Source organism: Bicyclus anynana, chromosome 5, assembly GCF_947172395.1.
Source record: "Bicyclus anynana chromosome 5, ilBicAnyn1.1, whole genome shotgun sequence".
In the NCBI taxonomy this organism is placed as follows: domain Eukaryota; kingdom Metazoa; phylum Arthropoda; class Insecta; order Lepidoptera; family Nymphalidae; genus Bicyclus; species Bicyclus anynana.
The window spans coordinates 13089344-13113571 of record NC_069087.1 but is presented as its reverse complement, the minus strand read 5'-3'; the positions used below and the strand labels follow the sequence as shown (position 1 = coordinate 13113571).

At 36.6% G+C, this 24228-nt stretch overlaps 1 protein-coding gene across 1 annotated transcript; it reads left to right on the top strand.

The window, feature by feature from the left end:
- Positions 1-664: 664 nt before the first annotated feature.
- Positions 665-24226, top strand: LOC112047469 (uncharacterized). Its single transcript, XM_052881613.1, has 26 exons — positions 665-775; positions 1162-1381; positions 2440-2594; positions 2683-2802; positions 3248-3530; positions 3841-3922; positions 4224-4404; positions 4940-5046; positions 5376-5508; positions 8502-8665; positions 9669-9836; positions 10687-10753; positions 11504-11674; positions 12455-12643; positions 12980-13056; positions 13580-13850; positions 14660-14899; positions 15408-15581; positions 17856-17999; positions 18441-18556; positions 19310-19429; positions 20108-20240; positions 21004-21141; positions 21787-21902; positions 22640-22762; positions 24116-24226. Exons 1-26 carry the CDS (start codon positions 665-667, stop codon positions 24210-24212), a joined length of 3900 nt encoding a protein of 1299 aa, XP_052737573.1. The 3' UTR covers positions 24213-24226.
- Positions 24227-24228: the final 2 nt, after the last annotated feature.

The window sequence follows — 24228 nt, the reverse complement described above, 5'->3', positions numbered from 1 at the left end:
GTTTTTAATAAAAATTTGATAAAATTAAGGTTTAAATACTTTCAAATGAAACGTTACTCCCTCCATCTTTTACTAAACTACAAGTTTTTGGCCGTTTTTTATGCCATTTAACTACACAAACCGGCATTTTTAGGGAGCTCCTTACACGACGAAAACGATTACAACAATGAAACATCGATTCTGTAGCAACAGTTTTTATAAACGCATTAGATCATAGATTTTTGATCTTTGCCAGAGGGGTAACGGTTAGCGAACCACGTCCAGTTATTAATGGTCTAAGACTGACGGACGATGGACTTTCGGTTATTTGGCCAATTTTGCCAGGGCACATTATTTTATAAATTTTATTTGAGGACTGGCTTTATGCACAAACCGTTTGAAGGTTTTAAGCCACACCAAAGAGTAAATTAATTTAAAGACGAAAAAAAATCCGTGTCTACAGTCGTTAATTTTTAATATACGAAGATTATTTGCTAAAATTGGCTAAATGGAACATTAAATAACTATAATCTATTTTAAGTACGTACCTATTCAATAGTAAAACATAAAATCCTAAATGTACTACAAAATTCAACGTACATTTAAATTCTTTAAATACCTACTTAAGAGTAGGATACCAATATAAAGTTAATGTGTTTATAGAATAACTTCATTGGTATTCAAAATGCAAAACTTCTCCATTGAAAGTATATCAGAAAATAAAATAGTTTATTTTGACTGTATTCTTGTGGATTCAGTTGCTGAGAAACGAATTTCTATACAAAATGAATCTGACGTAAGGAAAATATTATCTTTATTAAACTTTTTTATTTCAGCGGTTTAATTAGTGAAATTTATTGTAATTTCATCAGTTCAATAATCTAAATATTTATAAGCGAAAGGTTCACTCATTATGAAATCTCGAAAATCGCTTGACGTACAAAGTTAAAATTTAATAGGAAGGCACTGACGTAATATCGATGTTCCCTATATCGATAATACGTCAGTTTAGTGCCTTCCTATTAAATGTGTACATCTGAAGAGCGGAATTTGTGACATGGCCAGATTATATAGATATAAGGGCGAACGTGATTATAGTCGCGCGTAGAGAAACATTTAAGCAACATTACTGAAGTCAGAAGTGACAAGTGTTTGAATTAAAAAAATACCATTACTTTACAGATCAATCTCACTTATAGAATGTCATTGTTGTATGTAATAAACAGTATTGACCAAGTGTTTAAACTATCAATCACATCAACTCCTATAAAACCACTCGATTGGGCTGAAGTGATAATTACATTTCGACCTAATGTCGTAGGACAATCGTACACAGAATATTACTTGGTTGATGATACAGCTGGCAACACTTATAGACTGACCGTTACTGGGAAGTGTTTTGGTAAGATGCAAGTTGAAGGTACTTAGTTAAAAAATTGTTTTCAAACTGCGATTTTATGGTTAAGTGTTCTCGAATCTATTTTGAAATTATTTACAACATTCAAAATACCTACTCGTTGGTACGGGTATCACGTTGACGTAGTTGCATACCATACAGTATAGAAAATCTATACCAATATTATAAATACGAAAGTAAGTCTGTCTGTCTGGTACCTTTTCACGGCTAAACGGCTGAACCAATCACTGATCAAGATGAATTTTGGTATAATATAAATGGGACCTTGAAGCAGAACGTAGGTTACTTTTTAACCCTAAAATAAAGAGAAAAAGGGGTGAAATAGGGGTTCAAAGTTTGTATAGAAAGTCGTCCATGTTTAGCGTTAAAGTTATAAAAATTTGTGCATAATGAAAAAAATTACGAAATGTAATGTGATTTAAGAAAACCGCGTGGCGTGGCTTTCATTTCAGAATGCTTCTCCTGCCCAAAACTCGTTATTTGATATACCTAAATATTTTTGTTATCTTATCATAGCATGAAGCCTTTATCAATAGTGGTGGTATGTATAAATATAAGTTGGACAATTTGAACTGCACATTTTTAGGCACGAGTTTTTCCCTCATGTTTCTATTTTCTTTCTTTCTTTCATTTTGAAAATTAAATCACAGGTAACACGACCTATACTAAAGCCATACTCGTGTGTACTGTTTACCAACAAATAATTAAAAAATGAAGGTAGAAAACATATGTCGTTTCATAACATATTTATTTTTAAATTATTATTATACAAAATTTATTGTTTTTTTTTATAAATTATTATTCAAAATACTTTTAGTAACTATATCTAATCGTTCTAAGCTCATTAATCAATTTTATTTTCATTTATTTAACAACTATTATTAGGTGTGAAATTACTAGCGATTTATATTTTATACCTTCATTTATAATTTGTTTGTTGGTAAACAGTATGGCTATATATGCCTGTGGACAAGATCCCAATCTGTGTCCAATATATTTTGTATATTATTTTAGAAAAAATCATATTATTGTTACTTTTCTAGGTCCCGATGTGATATTGAATAAGAAAATTCTCGAATTTAGAGTTTGGAAGAACGTCAGCGAGCAAAGAAAGAACGTTGTCAAAATTGTTAATAAATCTAAGGTAGATGCCATTTACCAATGGTTTCTTCCGAATGGCGGTCAAGGATACTTTCAAGTTGGTTATTTTTGATTTGAAACCTTTTGATTTTAAAGCGTTTGTTTTAAATTTTTTTTGGCTACCATATGCGATGATTTTATTATAGATTTCCACAGGCAATTGTGGTGTTATCCACGCATTTGAAAGTATTACAACTTCAATAGTATTCTCGGGAATATCACTGGGTTTTTATACTGCGGAAATTGTGTTTTTAGTCCTGAACCAGGTATGGATCTACTTAAGAAGTATACTTCGTAAAGTAAAATAAAGATTCGTAAATAGACAAAATAAATTTATAGGCTGTCCGGTGTAGATATGGTATTTAATATTGTTTGTTACTTAATTCTACATTGGTCCAATATACTGGCGGAGCCATGGAATTTGACACTTTCAGATATTTTTTTCCCATCTATGAAACAAAGTTAAAGCAAAGCATAACATATTTTTCATTAAATTACTTGTGTAAAACGGAAAGAAAGTCCTCTCAGTAGTTCAATCTTTTAAACGAGTAGTAGATAGTTAGTGTGGATGGACAAATTTTAATGATTGATTTTTGCTTCTTATTTACCTGATCTAAATTTTAGTAATTACGAGTACTTATATTCAATGATCAGAGACTAGATTCCAGTTCGATTATAAATCTAAAGACTTCTTCAACAATTTAACCACAGGAACCTTTATACCTTAACGTAATAGCGTGGGTCGTATTGCCTGGAAGTCCTATGTATAACATTAAGGACCACACTATTCAGAAGAATTGGAAACGCAAAAGTCGATCAGCTCATTTGATGGAGAATAGTTTGTCCTGTTTATGTGATATACCACAAGCGTCAGTCTTTGAAAGATATTTAGATTTCGGGAAAGGGAGTGTTAATGATCTCACGCTGAATATATCACAGACTTTGTGTGTTACTAATCACGAGATGGGGGATGGATGCATTCAGTGGCTTCCAGGTAAGAAACTGTAGACTGTATTTTTTCTTAAGTTGCACAAGGAGAGTTTATCGAATGGCAATGGAATTCGAATTTTTAGTTCTAATTTTAAAAACCTATTATGTAAACAAATTTACACTGCAACAACCGCAATATAAAGTGCGAGTAAAGTGGAATATAATGCGTATTCCTTTTCACTTATGGACAACATTAGACAAAGTTTAGTGATGTACAGCGATCAAATCGAAGGGTATTTGAAGCTGTATCCTATGTATTAATAAAGTTATTTTATTTAATTCATTCATTTTAACGTAAGCTTTCTTTAATACAGATCCTGATAATGTATTCATAATTGATCCTATATCGTGTGTCATTCCTTCGAATGAGTCCAGATTATTTACTATCAGATACAGGTAATGTTTTATTTTCATAAATTAAATTTTCCCCATGTACTTATTATCTTTTAGAATGTATGCTTTACAATATTTTATTTCACTGATGAGTTTTACTTAGATGCAAAAAATTCATTTAGCCAATTAGGCTGAGTTTACAAGCAATTTTGAAACGTTAAGTTATGTCATGATCCAATGGTGATAAATAAAGTCCAAAACTTAAAATTAAAGTTACGAGGGTTCCAAAAGACCACAAAAAACTCAGCCAAGAAATAAATAATATTAAACTATATAGATAAAAATAAGAACCATCTGATTCCAGGCCAAAGGAGAATAATGAAGTATACGGATATTTGCTATGTGGAGATTTTCAATACAATAATGTTGATAGTGATCAATTTAATATACCAAAAATTGAACACACTTGGTTTAGGATTCCCTGCATAGGCAACACTTGGCCACCTTGTACTGAGTGGAATGCGGAATGGGATTGTCCTACAGAGGTTTGCCTGATATAATTTTCAGTATGAATAAATAATTAAAAAATCATAAAATTAAAAAAAAATGAAGAATCAGATTTCCATGTCCTAATTTTACCACCACCAATTTTCTCATAAAACGAAGCTAAGAACGCTTTCGATTAAGTCATCAATATTCTCTTTCAGTGCGCTTTCATTTGAGGTCGCACTCGAATATTTTTGCAGGCATTCAGTTCTTCCCCACTTTTTCCCCCACACCTTTACGGCTCAACCGATTTTCATCAGACATGTCTAAAAACACTTGCGCATAAGTCACCTTTAATACAAAAAAAAACTTAATTGAAATCGCTTCATCCGTTTGGAAGCTATGGTGTCACAGATCGACTGACATACAGACAGACAGATAGACACGTCAAACCTATAACACCACTCTTTTTGCGTCGCGGGGTAAAAATGGAAACTTGCGAATAGCTCGCCCGATTTCGACACACTTACAATTAAAATCATTATCATTTTTGTTAGTGCCGTTTTATACTCATAAACGTTTCGTATCTTTTAGGTTGTTTTACCACCAACGGTACCGGCTAGGACAACGTTTACAAACTTCATGTTATCAAATAAATTGGAAATACCAATGTATTTTAAATTGGAGGCACCATATAACACGTAAATATAATCATATTTTTCAATTGATCTAAAATAACATTTGTAAGCTAATTAAAAAAAAACGAGTTTAAGCTATTTTATAAATTAAATATCATGTCGATTGGGTCTTCTCTTCCTGCAAAGTCATATAAAACATAATGTTTTTAACATAAAAATGCAATAGACTTCAAAGACGTATTTCAGTTATTTTGATTTTAACACAAATTTACTAAACAAAATTTTAAACAAAAAAATAAATTAAACGGTAACAAACATAAAAAAAAAACATACGCATTGTATCGAGAACCTCCTCCTTTTTTTGAAGTCGGTTAAAAATATTTACGTTTCAGAAATTTTGTCGCAATGCCCATGTGTGGTATCGTACAGGGACGTGGTTGGCAAATTATAACAGTAGCTCTGGAGCCAAAAGCTTTCGGGGAATATCTCGAGAACTGGGATATCATTATTAACAAAGAGCTAAAAGTAAGTTTGTTAATATAGAAAATATAATAATCTTGTACAATTTTCACAATTTTAAATTATGGTATTTTTCAGTCTGGCAATACATATTCATTCGTTCTTTTTTTTAAAATGTAACGAATTTGAAACGAAAGCATTTTGTAATTTGTTCCGTTTAAGATATACTGTAAATTGTAGACTCTTGTCTGTTCTATTTTAGAAAATTACATTCTGTGCTTGAACAGTTAAAGGTCTGGGTCCTTGAAACCGGCTACCTCCCACAAAACAGCTTATTTATAGTTAACCAGGTTAAAAATAAATTACGAAACAATGAACTGACGACGACGACCTCTGTGGCGCAGTGGTATGCGCGGTGGATTTACAAGACAGAGGTCCTGGGTTCGATCCCCAGCTGGGCAGATTGAGATTTTCTTAATTTGTACAGGTCTGGCTGGTGGGAGGCTTCGGCCGTGGCTAATTACCACCCTACCGGCAAAGACGTACCGCCAAGCGATTGAGCGTTCCGGTACGATGCCGTGTAGAAACCTAAAAGGGGTGTGGATTTTCATCCTCCTCCTAACAACTTATAGAGCAAGAGCCCACGACAGCCAGACCTTCGTTATTTTATAAAAGTTGAAAGTTTCTCTGTAGATGTCTCCTATACAGGTAAGAACGACCAGCGATTATAAAGTTTGGGTTGTGGTTACCTGGGCAGGTAACAGGTAGTAAAGGTGTATAAAATAGTACTTGAAATTCGTTAAAGTATAAAGCTCAATTTTTTAATATTTACTTCGGAAAAACTTTAAAAATCTCGTCATCCATTGCCGGACACTTATGACAGTTGCTACCCCCTGCCAGACACCCCTAAACTTTAATAAATTATAATTATACTTTCGTTATAGTATAAAAGCTAAATTTTATATATGTTACTTGGGGACTTATAAAAAGATGTTACCTCAATAGCCGGACAGTTTTCGTGGTTTTTACATCTTGCCAGACACATCGAAAGTCCACTATAGGTGCGAGTGCGGGGTAACAACTGTTCAAGTAGGTGCGAGTGAGATAGAGCGCTTAGTCGAGTGCGTTCTTTTACTGCGCACCATCCATAGATGATACATTATATATTGAGATAGATACGCAACTCTCATTTCAGTTAAAAAAGTTATATACCGTGATCACTAGATGGCGCATTCTAATTAGATTTATTGGCTACCCATAAATGGCGTTCTCTCTACGAGTACAATCTATATTTTAGTTGTATGACTATTGCTGTTTGTTTTCCTTAATTCTTATATATTATTAATGAAAAAAATTTAACATAAACATAATATTTACAAAAACACCTATTTCACTATATAATACTAATGTACCCAAATATTTAAAATTGCCAAATTTTATAAATATATAAAAATAAGGAAAACAAACTGCAATAATCCTTCAAATATTAAAGGATTTTTAATCAAAAAAGAAAAGAAGATTCTTATTATTCAACGATTTATTTTTTCTTTTGCGATTATGAAAATATCTTAATGCACTTCAGCAGCCTGATAACATTAGTGCACCAACTATGAATATTGAAGTTTATGATTATAAATAACCACTGATAACATCTAGACACTGGTCACCTTTAAGAACACGTAAAATTGCTGGCGAGAATTGAAGGTGATGTTGTGGACGATTCTGCCATCGACTGGAGTAGTAGTGATGAAGAAAATGAAAACATCGACGACAATGTTTAAATTAATAAATAAGTTTAATTATCTTTTTTTACTTGTAATTATACTTTTTTATATATTTTTATGATATTAAACAAACATTTTTTACTTTATACAACATGGCTATGAACGTAATAAAATTATTTTTTATTAGATATCTTAAAAAATAGTAATCGACTAAGTATTCGCGCTCGCACCTATAGTGGACTTTCGATGTGTCTGGCAAGATGTAAAAACCACGAAAACTGTCCGGCTATTGAGGTAACATCTTTTTATAAGTCCCCAAGTAACATATATAAAATTTAGCTTTTATACTATAACGAAAGTATAATTATAATTTATTAAAGTTTAGGGGTGTCTGGCAGGGGGTAGCAACTGTCATAAGTGTCCGGCAATGGATGACAAGATTTTTAAAGTTATCCCGAAGGAAATATTAAAAAATTGAGCTTTATACTTTAACGAATTTCAAGTACTATTTTATACACCTTTACTATCTGTTACCTGCCCAGGTAACCACAACCCAAACTTTATAGTCGCTGGTCGTTCTTACCTGTATAGGAGACATCTACAGAGAAACTTTCAACTTTTATAAAATAACGAAGGTCTGGCTGTCGTGGGCTCTTGGGCTATTAGCCCGCTTCCATCTTAGACTGCATCATCACTTACCATCAGGTGAGATTGTAGTCAAGGGCTAACTTGTAAAGAATAAAAGAAAACCTGAAAATTTGTAGGTATTCACTTTTGCACACAATTTTATTAATTTGACGTTTGATAATTTTCTGTAATGTTCCGTAATGTTTTTCCTGGTCAGAAATATAAAGAACCTGGTAGGCCGCCATACTTCTTAGCAGCCTGTGTTTAGTTTGCCAATGAAATAAATTAATTCCTCTTTTTCGCGACATTGCGATGTTTTTATTTTTGGTCAGGCTATCAACTGCCCGTAGAGTGGTAACTAGCCACGGCCAAAGCCTTCCACCAGACCAGATCTGAGCCAATCTATACTAATATTATAAAGCTGAAGAGTCTGTTTATCCCCGTTTATGATATTATCCCCGTATTCCTACGGGAACGGGAACCATGCGGGTGAAACCGCGCGGTGTCAGCTAGTTTAGAAAATAAATCCTAATCTGACTTGAACTGGGAATCGAACCCAGAAGCTCTCTGTTAAGATCCTAGCAACCCTGCCAGAGGCCGTGCAATGGTAGCTATCGCATAACCAGATCCGTCCATCTCATGGGAGATGTGCCACGTGGTCTAGTCGACTCTACGTCGAACTGCGAGGGGTTCATACGCTCGTTACAGGCTCGTATTAGTTTCGTCGGTAACGCGGAGACCAGCCACGTGGAGCTGATGTCGCACGGCTATAACCCAGACGCCCATGCTATGTACGAGTTCCCGCCCACCATCACTGGCGCTACCAATTATTGTACCGCTTACATGCACAACCGCACTAGGATGGAGATACAGTGCGTATACTTTTAGCCCAGGATCTGTGAAACATTTTTACAATTATTGATTACTAGCGGATGAAGCTACTCACTGAAAATTCTTTCTTTTCTTTTTTTAAAAAAAGAATATTTGCCATACCTTTTAAATATGACCAATATTCCCATTCCCCTCCAACTAGTGGGGAAAGATTGTATTAGGAGTGGGTACGACAATAGACCAACGGGGCGGGGATTGAACCATCACCCCTAGGTGATGAGTCCGACCGCTCTTACGTTGAGCTATTGAGGCTCTATTAATTTGATAGTGATCAATTGTAAAAATGTTCCACGGATCCTGGACTATTTTTTATTGGTATTCGATAATCGTTTCATCATTCTATCAAAGTAGGTGCGAGAGGACTACCAGCAATATCTCTCTATAAGTTGCTTAAAAACCTTAGCTTTACTAGAACTGCAGCAAGTTATATATTAGAATCGGTATCCAAAGGTGTTTTAGTAGGATTTTATCTACCAAATTAAGCTAGGCAGGGAGAACAACACGAGCAGAGAATTAAACTGTTAGTTAACTGTCAAGGATATCTTTAACGAGCCCAACATTGCAGGCATTGAAAAGGCGCAGTTCAGTATTTTGTATCTGTCCAAGTAACCATGGTCTAATCGATCATGAGTTGTAGCCTTTTACGGCGTACAGTGCATATTCGGATTTATACATTTTTTTCGTCATTCTTATGACTGACTTTCGGCTGGCTTATTTACTAATTTGGTCTTTATTAACAACCTATTGAAATAAACATCCACTGAGATCAATCAACTGAGAAATGTCATCTACCTTCTGTATGATATCCACGAAGGGTTGTTAATAGGCACATGCTGACATTTTGTTACATATAATCTCAATTTCATTTATATCAACTAGCATCAAGTCAAAGTCAGTGAATTAGCCTGCAGGCCCCCCCATCGCTAAGCCACTGGTTCAACTTGTGCATTGGAAAGGTTGACAGAATTCAAAATTTCATTTCAGTCTGCGAGTTCTCACCAACGTGCCATGGCTTGGGGCAGATGACAACGGGACGTTAGTGATACCACCGAGAGAGATTGTTCGCTACCATTGGTGGTTCTTCCCCAGACAAGCTGACAAAGTGTACGAGACCACAGTCACTTGTTCATGTGTCTGTTTAATTAATGGAAAGTAAGTGCATGTATCAATTTGAAGTTTCCAAGTTGCTGCCATCTTTATTTACTTTGGTTATATTTTTAACTAGTGCCGCCGCCGCGTGGTTTCACCCGCGTGGTTTCCGTTCCCATAGGAATACGGGACTGAAATATAGCCTATAGCCTTCCTCGATAAATGGGCTATCTAACACTGAAATAATTTTTCAAATCGGTCCAGTAGTTTTTGAGATTAGCGCGTTCAAACAAACAAACTCTTCGGCTTTATAATATTATAGTATAGATATACCCAGCAGTAAAGGGGAATGCCCATCCCCGGCCCAGGCTTATTCTTACCGCCCCGGAATATTACTATAATAATGAAATCATTACTTTATCAAAAAAAAAATTGTTACAACGTTTTACGACATTCTCAATCTATGTTTAATTTGTCCACTACGAGGACAAGCTGAGATCGTTGACTATTCAGCCTGAGCATTACGATTTTTTGAGGACTTATGATTAGTTTGTTTGTTCGTTTTCATGTTTGTCAAGTTTGTTGGTAACAGAATAAAAAAATACAAAAAAATAAATAATACAGCTTCAAATGTTATTTCCCCGCGCACACCGGCGAATATTTTGCCCTAGAAAAGTGATAAATAAAATGTATTTTTCTTCAAGAAACATACTTTTATTTAACCAGATCCTTATTTTTACATCACATCTCCATATACTTTTATACGGGGATATACCTGGGTTCCCTGGGCAGACGTTGTTTGGGCCTCCACCTTTTGAAAATCCAACTTTAATTAAAGAGTTTCAAAATGGAGTGGATTGGGATTTACGAGTAAGAGCGGTCAAAGTGATTAAAACAATTTACATTTTTGCAGACCTGTTGGAGAACCTACCGAAATATTTATTAATATTACTGGATTTTCGGAACTGCCGGATTTACGGGTAGGTACCTAATGAATTACTTGTAGCTTATGTACCCCCTATAAGTCGTCATCAACAATTCTGCGTACCATCTTTGGAATAGGTATTCTGGCCTGTCACTATTTCCAATTATGAACTCTGGGTCTGGACCCTTGTTAAGGAACCTCATATCCTTGACCAAATAAAACGCAGAAAATGGAATTGGATAGGTCACTCTTTACGCCGAACATCGGGTGTTGCACAGAAGTCCTTCAAGTGGTGTCCTAGAGGAGCGAAGACGTGGAAGGCCAAAGGCTACTTGGAAGCGGTCCATTGAAACGGAGTTGAAGGCTGCTGATCGGTCCTGGAGTGTGCTAAAGAATACAGCATGCTATTATTTTTTATTCTATACAAGTTAGCCCTTGATGAAAATCCACACCCCTTTAGGTTTCTACACGACATGAACGCTAAATCGCTTGGCGGTACGTCTTTGCCGGTAGGGTGTTAACTAGAAAAAAATAGTTTAGCCCCTATGCACCACTAGGTGTGATAGGATGGGGCGTAAAGAAGATCTAATAAACAATATTTGTAGTATCAATTTCATATATAGATAAACTCACCATCATCAGCCTAATCTTTATCGACGAAGTGTAGGGTCAAGCCTCTGCTTATGGGAGAGGAGAATTGGAGCCTCACACCATTCCACCAACGCCACCAACCTTCCTGGAGGTTCTACTCCTGGAGTACTCTACTTTTAAAAGAAAGTAAAGCCCAATATAATTTGTATTCCAGGTACTACCGAAAACGCTTAACCTGCACGACGCGGTGGTAGGAGAGAGCAGGACATTCCCTATCACGCTGTACAACTTTGGATCCTGTTTCTTCACCTCAAAGTTGTATCCCGTTATTGACGGCATGGGAGATGACTTCAGTGGCGACAAATTTAATATTGATTGCTGTGTTGTAAGTATATTAATGATGCACCGCTACGTAGTCTAATAAGACCCTTCGCTGTATCTAGCGGGGATCTATACCGAAAGACCCACGCACAACTACCAATCACATGGTCAAATAGGGAAACGGCCCTTATGGCAGATAAAGAACACCCTTGGTGTAAGTAATAACCATAACCTATTACCCTGCAACGAGTGGCGTGCACTTCATAGATGCAAAAATGCACTGCCTATCCCCAGGATTTATTAAAAACCTGTATTGGAGAAGAAATTTTTCATTTTGTAAAATTTATACGTATAATGCATACCTTAGTTAAAATGTTTGTCCACTCCACTGCCTGCACCGCCACAATATGCTCCTTGCTTGCTTTGCTAACTAAACACAGAACGGATTTTGCTTTGCTAACTTGCTTTGCTAACTAAACACAGAACGGAGCATGAGATAGGAGGAGTATCGTTGCGACACTATCTCTCTGCCTGGCTACTACTCATGCTACTTTACCGAGTTTGTGGCAAGCCCATAACACTTGCTTCAATTGAAGAATAGGTACACACCTTCTGGGCAAGCTTGTACTATCGTAGGCTGCATCTTCGCTAACAATAAGTCGTGGTTAGACCATTATTGATTGAAAGCGATTATCAATGTGATATTATAAGGTGAAGGTTTGCGTGTGTATTGTTGTCACGAATTAGATAAGTATTACAACTGAACAAGAGAGACCCATCATAAGTACCTAAAGGTAACCAGGATCTACATTTGTTTCTTTCATTCTTTGATCATGTTTAACAGAACAGTTTGAAACCCTCAAGCCATTGTGAGGTTAACATGACGGTGACAGCAGGAGGAGCAGGGTCACGACAAATAGACATCAAATATACTGTGGTGTATCGCAACGAATTCAACGAAGTAGAGGAAAAACAGCCTATTAGAAAGAGTATTTGCATCATCTGGTATGACGGCATATATCCAACGATTAAGGTAGGTCTAAGACCTCAGGTAAAGTTATCGATCTAATAAATATTTCCTCTTTGGGTAATGTTGACTTTCACCTATCTGATGATCTCTGTGAACGAGGCGAATTATACGATGGTTGGCTGTAGAAGGTAAACAGCCAACCATCTTACAGGCATTGGTGTATCTTATATTATACAATACCCCTGAAAACATCATCATCATCATCATCATATCAACCGATGGACGTCCACTGCAGGACATAGGCCTTTTGTAGGGTGTTTCATCAACATAAATGAAGTCTGTATTTGTAATATTTTTATTTTATAAATAAACCAACAACCAACCATAACATATTTACAGGTTAAACGCTCTATATCAGTTAAATGTCCTGTTATTTTAAGCAATCATTGCGTCTGGAACATGATTAACGTCGAAGGGTGTGTATGGTTTGAAATGCTATTTACGAGTATCTTACTTAATAATCTTACTTCTAGATAGCCGCATTCACTTTTTTACTTGTTGCCCATAATATAAGACGTTTCTTCTTACCTTATGGGCTATGGCCTTCCACATGTGATGCGCCTTTTTCTTAATTTTTAATGAACAACCAGCGGTACTTACCTCAGGCAATTAACCTCAACTACAAACTGCACTTACTTGTGATCAGTTTAATTGCTGCATGTAGCTTGCATTGCATGTAGAACCAAAGGTAACTAAATATAAATAGCTATGTTACCTTTGTTTCTCAACGGAAATTGTCATCTCTGCTGATTCGATCACATATAATTTATTTACCTACTCTGAGCATTGTTTACCATGTGTTTACAACTGATTGACTGATCAGTGATTATTATCATACAGCCGGTTAGCTGTATATAAATCCGTAGAAACAGTAGTTGCCTGACCGAGCTCTATCTTAAAGTGTTTTGCTTACATCAAGCACTTCTTTAATGTTGATAGCCTCAATAAAGCTTTGGAAGACTGTCGACCCCATAAACCGTTGAACGCCGACCTCTACGCACCAGATCTGTGCGTCCGAAGCACTGACGTGGAACTCATACTTGTTCTGGGTTGTGTCTACTCCGTGCCGGTACCATTCAACTTTCGAAGAGAGAAGATCTGTGACTGCGAAATGATTGAGGTCCAAATCGGTATATCGACTTATGAAATGCGCCACGCATGTGTTCACAGACCTTTGGTGGAAATGTTTCCGATGAATGGAATAGTAACTGTGAGTTTCTTTTTATTTATTTTATTTATTTATTTATTCGGAAGCCAACGTTGTATACAAAAAAACTTATGACTAATTAAACATAACATGCATTAAAAAGTAATATGCTACATTGTACACCCCACTTACAGGCTAACTCAACATGTGTTTATTTTAATACAATTCTTAATTTACCATTAAAAAAAAAAGAAACAAAAACTAAATCTACCTACCACTAAAAAAAAAAAAAGAAACTAAAAGAAAGAAAAAAAATGTAATTACAACAATAATAATGGGAATTAACAATAAGAAATTACATTTAAAACAAAAACAGAATGCATTTAAAGTACCTACATTATTCATCGACATATGTTTTTAACTTTACTTTTAAAAGAATTAGAACCGCTATTGAAAATATCCAGATTTGCTATATTATTATTTATAATATTTATGTTATTTATTTTTATGTTATAGAGACTACATTAAGTCATTAACTGCTTCGATCCTGGTTTCAAGGTCGAGCTATAAAATATTAGGGGCTTATTCCAATAATTAGCAATTCAAGGTTGGAGAGTTGGTGGTTATTTTTAAAATCTGATAGTGATCGTTATTAAACACCTTGTCTTACAGGAGAAAGACGGTCTGTGTTGTGCCCTGTAGAGACCATGTAGTGACAGACATCGGTAGAGACAGAGAGATGTGCGGACCATTAAAATAGTCCAATAATGATACGAAAACGAAATTAACAGCCACTTTGTCGCAGAATTCGATATTTTTCGCTGCAATTTATTTTAGCTAACCATGAAACGTTTTATATACTATACTTTCAGCCTGAAACACTAGTGTTGTTACACCTCAAGCTGATGTACACGTCCGTGGGTCGAAACACTCTTTGCTTTGTGATGACGATGCCTAACCATAGAACGCTAAACATTTTTATTCATATCAACGCCCACGTGAACTCCAAGGGAGTCCTTTCCCCTGTGCGTAGAGTACTTGGTGATGACGAATATATGACAGTGATGGATTGTGGAAGAGTACCTATTAACAACCTTGATCCTGTGATAAGGGTGGGTATAATTTATAAAGTTTACTTTTTCTATAAATGGATGTGTCTATGCTGTTGATAATTTTGTGCACAAGTAAAGACAGTCTTATCAGATCACCTCGCTGGACACACTCGCTTGAACCACAACCTACAATGTGTTGCGCTTAAGTTACCAATTTGAGGCAAAGGTATTAAAGTTCAAGATCGTAGATGACTATAGACAGAAGTAGGCGATATGTTACCACGACTACCATATTTTTATGATAATATCACGTGCTGCTTTTAGCCACGGGAGGAATTTCATCAAAATACACAGAAACCAGTAGTGTCGTGTGACACATCGCTTGCTTCTGTCTGTAGTTGGCTTCTATCTCGTGCCATTAAACATCATGTTTGTAGTTTTACTGACAACTAAATCCTTCAGCGCGACATAGTGATCTGTTTGGTGGAAAATTTATATCTGCCACCAAACGGTATTATTTGAGGCAGCTCCAAAAGACCTAATCCTATAGGAGTTTCCATATTTCTAGATCGTCTGGCTCTATAATCCTACGGATGTGTTTACAACATGGCGTCTTCTTCGTGGCAACACAATAACACCGGACACGGTCATACGGTGCCTGCAATACTTTGCAGAAGTACCACCGAACGACAAATTGGCTGTGCCTTTCGCTTTTTTGCCCACGGAAATGATCGATTACGAGGTTAGCTATTGTTTTATAGAAAGACCAACACCAGTAGACAAGTAGATAGTGTCATAAGCCTTTTTAGGTCAACGATTAGTTCATTTCAAAACAATAGTCAAGGAATAGGGATGATGACAGTTTTTTAAATTGTATATAAATTAAGAGTATACTAATAGTAAAGCAATTTTGTAAAAGGAACAGGGTATCTGCGATCATTACTTTCGGAGCTACAGAGATTTAAAGAGGCAGATTTGCGGCGCTGCCGCGGATCCCTGAAAAACGCCCCATACAAAATGGCTCGAAAAAATGACGTCATAGGCAATGTAATGATCGTTAGATTTGTATGCGCGTTCAAACAAAATTACTAATATCTTTGTTATTTGTGCGTTTATCTTTATAGTTCATATATTAAAAAATGTCACATTTAATGTAAGGAAGCTAAAACTGTATGAATTTTCATCTAATTACGATAAAAAAAATTTAATAGTTTTTGAAATTTTATAATCTCATTTATTTTGCAAATATCCTTTGCTTTTTATATCTTTGCTTTTTATGTATAAATTAGTTAACATTGACCCTCTTTACCCGAATGTATCATAAAAATCAATATATTCAAACCTAGTCATCATCCCCATTGCTTTGGTAATTTTTCTGACAACCAAGTGGTTCTTGAATAGGTATGGGAAGAAATTCACAGTAGGTATTAAATTTACCGTATAAGAACCAAAGTCACCGACGTAGCTCAGCGAGTCGCGAAGTCAAAGTGGCAATGGGCAGGGCACATTATTTCGAAGAGCCGATGGACGTTTTTTGACGGCCTCCGTGGCGCAGTGGTATGCGCGGTGGATTTACAAGACGGAGGTCCTGGGTTAGATCCCCGGCTGGGCAGATTGAGATTTTCTTAATTTGTCCAGGTCTGGCTGGTGGGAGGCTTCGGCCGTGGCTAGTTACCACCCTACCGGCAAAGACGTACCGCCAAGCGATTTAACGTTCCGGTACGATGCCGTGTAGAAACCGAAAGGGGTGTGGATTTTCATCCTCCTCCTAACAAGTTAGCCCGCTTCCATCTTAGACTGCATCATCATTTACCATCAGGTGAGATTATAGTCAAGGGCTAACTTGTCTATACTAATATTATAAAGAGGAAAACTTTATTTGTATGTTTGATTGTAATGAATAGGCTCAAAAACTACTGGACCGATTTTAAAAATTCTTTCACCATTCGAAAGCTACATTATCCACAAGTAACATAGGCTACATTTTATTTTGAAAAAAATAGGGTTCCGTAAGATATTTGGGTTTTTCGGACACAAGGTGTAAAAAATCAACCAGAAAAGTAGGGTAGGGGTAGGGTAGAGGTAGGATAGAGGTACTTGAAAGTTTACATCGAGTTTCGCGCGGACGAAGTCGCGGGCTCGGCGTCGGCTAGTAAAGAATAAAAAAAAAAAAACGTTGGGGTCCCAAGGTGCTGGAATGGCGACCCCGCACCGGAAAGCGCAGTGTTGGTCGACCCCCACTAGATGGACCGAGGACATCAAGCGGGTTGCAGGGAGCCGCTGACTGCTGGCAGCTCGAGACTGTGATGTTTGGAAGCCTATACAAGAGGCCTATGTTCAGCAGTAGACGTCCATCAGCTGATGATGATGATGATTACATATACTAAGGCGAGCTATTCTTGGAGGATCTCTGCAATCTGCAGGCTCGAATATAAAGTGTAAAGATCCGAATAAGAATGTCACCATCGTCGTAGATTAACGAGTCGCGGAGTCGCGACGCTGAATTAGCAATGGGTGGGGCACATAGTTTGAAGCCGATGGACATTGGGGTCCAAAGGTGCTGGAAATCGGGTAACATCGACCCGCTGGATGCAGGCGGCTCAAGACAGTGGTCTTTGGAAGTCCTGCTCGTATGTCCTACAGAGGACGTCAAAAGGCTGATTATTCTGATTAACTTCGACCAAATATGAAATTAATAATTGATGGAAAAAACATTTCAGGTAGTAAATATTGGATAGAAGCAGGCGTTACTTTGCGAAAGTTCAACATGATTATATAATGATTTATTTATTTTGCTATCATCCGCGAAAATTCGGCGAACCCATGCGACAACGTCACCCAGTGACTCTACAACGTGCAATTGCACGTTGTAGAGTCAACATCTCCTGAGGATGCTCCGGTTTCGGGGTGAAACGTACGTAGAGAGTATTTTGTCGGACCTGGGTGACGTTGTCGCATGGGTTCGCCGAATTTTCGCGGATGATAGCAAAATAAATAAATCATTATATAATTTCAGGTAGTGTTCTATTGTTCTTATGGATATGACGTAATTAAATTCCTTGTGAAAGGACAAGGTGGCCTTCCGAATTGTATCGAATCAAGGCTTGATATGCCGATGTACGTCGAAAAGATCATCAGGTCTGCGTATCGACAAAATGTTGTAAGTTTTGCTATCCTAGCTCACCTTAAATTGATTTGATTGTAGTTCTATAGGGCCTCAAACGTAGACAGAGAAATAAATAGACGACTGATTGGTGTGCCGTTGTCAGTCAAAAGATATTCGATTTTGACGTGATTTTCACATCACATGACTACAATACACATATTTAACATGTATTTTAAGCAGCAAGTTGGTTAGGGACTTATAATTTATTTGATAAACTAATTAGTTACTAAGTAATTTTGTGTTCTTTATAGAGTCCACTAATAAGTTAGCCTCTTTTTTGAGTGCATGCTTCGCGACGGATGCTATTTACTCGTCTATTACTGTTTCTCTGTACATCCGTAAAAATTATTTATTTACATTTCTACACTAATGTAGAATAGGTTTCACAATTTTATCAAAGTTTTATACAATATGTCAACCTAGTTATTCCTTCAGGTTTATTTGTCCAAGGATCATATGACTATACCAGCCATGTTGACACATTCTCTGTCTAGAGACTTGATAGCTATTACGAATGACACTGAGCACGTAATAAGATTTATTTGGCTACCGTAAGTACCAACATATTCAAACAAACTAAACAAAATACAGCGGTTACGCTTTTACGGATGGAAAAAAAGAAAACGTTTTGACTATCTTTGTAAGATGTTTGACAGGCGTGTTTGTGTATGGAACTGAAGGAGCATCAACAAATAGAAACATGTTTAGGTATAATTTTTCATCTTCCTGTATCTGTAAGTGGTTGCTAAGCAACGGTTTGTACATAAGCCTCTATTATGCCACACGCCTTCTCCTGTATCACTCTGAATAATTTACCAACAGGTTTCTGCTGGTGCTGGTTCCTTAAGTTTACACACACTAAGATGTTTGTGCCTTAGACTTGGCCTCTATGCCTGTCGTGATGTAAAAAACAATACCAAATGTATCACGACTATTCGAAATGAGCAAAAGTTACATGTATACTTATAATAAAACTGTAACGGGTCAAATTCTGTACATTGAAGATATTTAGAAAATTTTAGTTGGAGGACATTTTTAATCGATACTTAAGCTAAAAATATTTTTTTTTATATATTTTTGTCTGTCTGTCCATGCTTTGACCGGGCACCACGCTGAAAGTACTGAATTAATTCATATGAAACTTGGCACGATTTGAGACCATAATACGAAGATGATAGGACAATTTGTCGCGAAAATAAAATCAGAACGGGGGTGAAATAGAGGTTGAAAGTTTACATCGAGTTTCACGCGAAGTCGCGGGCTTCCGCTAATTAGACTTAGACTTTGATATGTAATGTTTGCAGTGAAAGAATCCCAAACATAGTGAACATAGTGATGACTCCGTGGTGGGGTGTGATGCAGCCCAACACTACGGAGTGGATCACCATGACCGTTTACACTTTACAAGAACCCGCTACGTTTACGTGAGTTTTTTTTATCTTAAAGTATAATCAATTTCATGTCAGCTTATTTTAAAGGTTCACCACCGGACCAGTAGGCCTAGGGTGCACACATGACATACCTCGAGAAGAAAGATAAATGTCAACCAATAACGGTGGAATATCGTTTCGTTGCGATGCGACGAAAGAGAGGTTCCTCGTAGATACAGGATGACTAGGACTCACGGATTAACCTAGGTTCAATTCTTCGGTACACTGAGTAGGTACTTAGTATTAAGAAAAAAACCTAGAAGAAAAGAGTTTGTGGTATAGGAAGTATACTTTACGACCAACATTTATCCTCTGAGAATTTTTAATTGACCTAGGACTAAGTCTTCAGTAACCTGGTGGCTCAGAAAGGAGGATTTTCTTTTCGACTGACCCAACAAAGTTATTAAAATCTATAGGTACCTATTTATAACAAATCTGTATAGGTAATTCTGTACTTGAAATATATTTCCAAAATTACTATCTGGGGGTGATTAGTGATTGATACTGATGCCAAAAATGCAATCAGTAAAATTTTTGTCTGTCTGGAGGTGTAAGGGCGGACGAAGTCGCGGGCGTCCGCTAGTTTTTAATACATTTTTTGGGACCTGATTTCTCAAGAAGTTTGAGGAAATTATTACTGATGTATGTACTTATATTTGAAACATTTTGTAGGACTACTGTGGCGTGTGAGATTCTCGACTTGACCGAGCGCAAACGTTATCAAAAGAACGAGTTCTTGCGGAGAACCAAAACTGAAAAATGCAACCAAGAGTTTGTTATAACTGAGAACGGCACTTTTCATCCAGTAAGTGTCCTTGACTATAATATATACCTACACTAACTACCCGGTCGAGCTTCGCTTACTTACTTCTTCGCTACCCCTAATGTACCCCTAAATTACCCCAGGCTTTAATATTTTCAAGTTGTATCACACAGTGTGCAGATTGAAATTGGTTAAATGGTTTTTGAGTTCATTGAGGACCAACAAAACAACGTGAAACGCAATCTATACCTACCTATACTAGTATTATTATTTAAAAAACGGCCAGTCCGGCTTCACCACCTTCCGATAAGTGGCGGATAGCTTATTAACAAGTTTTGTCTTTGTCATCTACATTTTAGGGGAAAGATTTTTTTTTGTGACGAATAAACCCTAAAACTACTGGACCGATTTAAAAATTATTTTACTACTGCAAAGCTTCGTAATCAGGCCCAATTACGCATGTAGGCTTTCCCTGAGATATAACTCTTTTACAGCGCAAGCATTATGCATCCGGATTACTAATATAACAACACCTTTAGATGAAAATGTTTTTAGTGGGATTAATTGAGGCATACTAGGTAATCGATAAATCTATTCTAGCATTTGTGTATTTAAAGTTAGGGGTAATCCCTGGATTTACTAAACCAAATTCGAAAATTCTTTTACCAATAGTAAGCCTCTTTATTTGTGAGTGGCTATATTTTATCCCCATATTCCTACGGGAAGGGAAACTACCTACACGTGTAAAGCCGCGGCGTGTCGACTAGTATAGAAATAGATGCTTATATAACTTTCAATTATGCAGAATATAAACGACTGTCCACCGTATGTTTTGGATTTGAAGAAACCCCTACCTTCGTACCTCGCTATTTCGGTGTCGATATCATCGAAGGGCCAACGCGATGGTTATCCCAGAATGCTGTTGAGACAAATGTGGGAAAAGGTTAATTCTTTCCTTAACACGTATTATCAGATGGTAATGGGCTGCGATGGTTTAATAAAAGTTTTATGAAAGCGTTTGTTACCCCTGCTCTATCATAGGTAAGTATGGTAGGCAATTATGGAGTTTGAATTTGGGAAGTCCCAGGCGAATAGGGGGAGCTGATTTAACTTTTTAACTCCGTTCAAGGACCACCAGCTTTGACTATAACATCACAATTACTACAATAGTGCATATTTACAATTAGACCTTGAAATTAAAATTTAAAGAAATCGTGCAATTTAAAAAAAACGGATCTTCTGAATCCAACAATTTTTGGAAATGCTTTTTTTTATAGTGCGGTAAAAACATTTGCTGATGTGTTTGGATGATGATTTGTTGACAAGGGAACGGTTTTTTTTTATGAGAGCAAAAACATGGTAGAAAAATTTAATTCGTTTTTAGGCTTCGCTGATGTGACTTTGCCCACATGTAGATTGGTCCACGTTTAGCCACTGAATGCCCTCAATCATTAAAGTATAAAATGTATTTCTTTTTAATATTTTATCGGCATATTATTAAATATCGTGCGACAGGTTCTTGCTCTACAAGAGAGAACTAAAAGATTTACTAAAATGATATTTATGTATACAATGCTAAAATTTTCAGACGCCACCTTACGACCTGTTAACCTCAGACTTGAATTTATATGGGAATCTGGAAGGCTCATCCGGCAACACCATAACTACGCTTGATATAACAAGGATTATAGACGCATTGCTATGGTACTTACTATTATACTTTTTTTAAGTTTAGTTCAGTAAATAGGTAGAATTCACTTGATATGTGGTCAAAGTAAGAGCGCGCTTCCATTATGTCGTGTCGATATTTTAACCGTTGATACAACCCATTTGCCATCTCAATTAATCGTGAAGATTTTTTACGACTGTCTTGGTTGCCGTTTATTTTGTCACAACAATAAGAAACTCGTGAACGAGAGTTTGTCACTTAGTCCTTATTCACATAGTCATTAGTGAACCTCCATTTAGATTTATAAGCTACGACGCTTTAAACTGCATTACTAAATGTAGTCACGACAAATTAGGAACGCACCCTATAATATCAACCCATATTCGGCTCCCTGCTGATCTCTAGTCTCTTCTCAGAATGAGAGGGGTTAGACCAACACGCTGGTCCATTGGGGATTGGCAGACTTTACACACGCAGAGAATTAAGAAAATTCTCTGGTATGCAGGTTTCCTTACGATGTTTTTCCTTCACCGTTTGAGACAAGTGATACTACCTGGATTAAATTCAGTAAGCGGCATATAACTTCATCTATGCGCAGCAACATATTTTCTACATACATAGCACTCTGACGCCATTACAATCGCGTACGAAAGACTTCTCCAATGTACTAAGCTTCGAACAATTGTTTTTATTTGTAACTACGCAGAGAACTGTCATTTAGTACTTACTTGCCCTGAAGATATTTTGTAATGACATGGATGTAAATTTTTAGGGAAGCCCTACACAGCAAGATGTTTAGAGCGCATTTAGAATACTACGCGAAAGAAGATATTCCTACGCACTCTCAGTTGGTCAAGGTGATCGAAAGTGACACTAAGTCGAAATTAAGTAGACGGTAAGTCAGGTAGTGTAAATCAGTGCTTAGAATATGCGGGTTTCTTAGATTATTATACCTAAAGGATTCTAGATAGATAGACTTCTATCTCAACTCAACTTTCTCAAGAACACTGTTTGGGTGGTTTCCGTTTTAGAAGCTAAAACAGCGAGGGAACTACAAACCTAGATATTTGCGGCCGCGAATAACCTGGTGATGGCAAATGTATTTTTCAAAAAAGAAAGACGAACATGTCTTACGTTGGAAAATTAAATGCTGGTGTTGATTTAGACATCGTGAAAGGTGCATGGATTTGTGTTTAATTTATGATATAAAAAATATACCTAATTATTTTGCTTAATTATAAGTAAGCTTTTTTTTATTCTTTACAAGTTAGCCCTTGATTACAATCTCACCTGATGGTAAGTGATGATGCAATCTAAGATGGAAGCGGGTTAACTTGCTAGAAGGAGGATGAAAATCCACACTTCTTTCGATTTCTACACGGCATCGTACAGGAACGCTAAATCGCTTGGCGGTACGTCTGCCGGTAACAACTATCCACGACCGAAGCCTCCCACCAGCAAGACCTGGACCAATTAAGAAACCTCAATCGGCCCAGCCGGGGATCGAACCCAGGACCTCCGTCTTGTAAATCCACCGCGCATACCACTGCGCCACGGAGGCCGTCAAAGCTGCGAAAACCGAAATTTTACGAAAATAAATTGCAAATATATGATTATACATACGTGCATTGGAAACAGTATTAGGATTTACTACCTAACACTATTATCAAGTTCGTAGTATGCGTTAAGATTTACGTGCAAATGCTTTACGTTCTACTTTTACGGTTCGAATTACATACTTGTAATATTTATTCATTTTATTATTACCTATTGCCTCGTTGGTCCGTTAGCCCATGTGGCCTCGGATTGTAAGGTCCTATTTTCCAAGAAATTTTCATTTCTTCAAAACTTATATCTCCCTATGGGGATGTTGGCGCTACACATCCGTGCCTCGGAGAGCACGTTAAGCCCCGGTTATTATCATCAAAGATAGTGATCTTTAAAGAGTAAAATATTATCGGTCATATTCATAAACATGGATTAAGATTTAAACCAAAGGAAAGTGAACCTAATCACTACTGTTTAACGTTCACTTTACATTGAAGAACATTGGGATTAAATCTTAATTCATGTTTTGAATGAAACGCCACCCCGTTGGTGTTGTGTTGTGTTAGTATAAGTTCTAAATCCAAATCGTCTGTACTATAAGGAAGGATAAATGTATTGCTGATAGTGATTATTATCCATTGAGACTATCAGAGGGATTGTATAATTAATTTTATTAATATCTACCTATTGTTCTGTTTAGGGTGACCTCTGGGATATGCGACGCCATTGTCAATAAAGCGATGTACCACGTTTACAATCTTAACAGTAAACGCGACCCGGTCTTGGAGGCTGAATAATTCATATAATAAATAA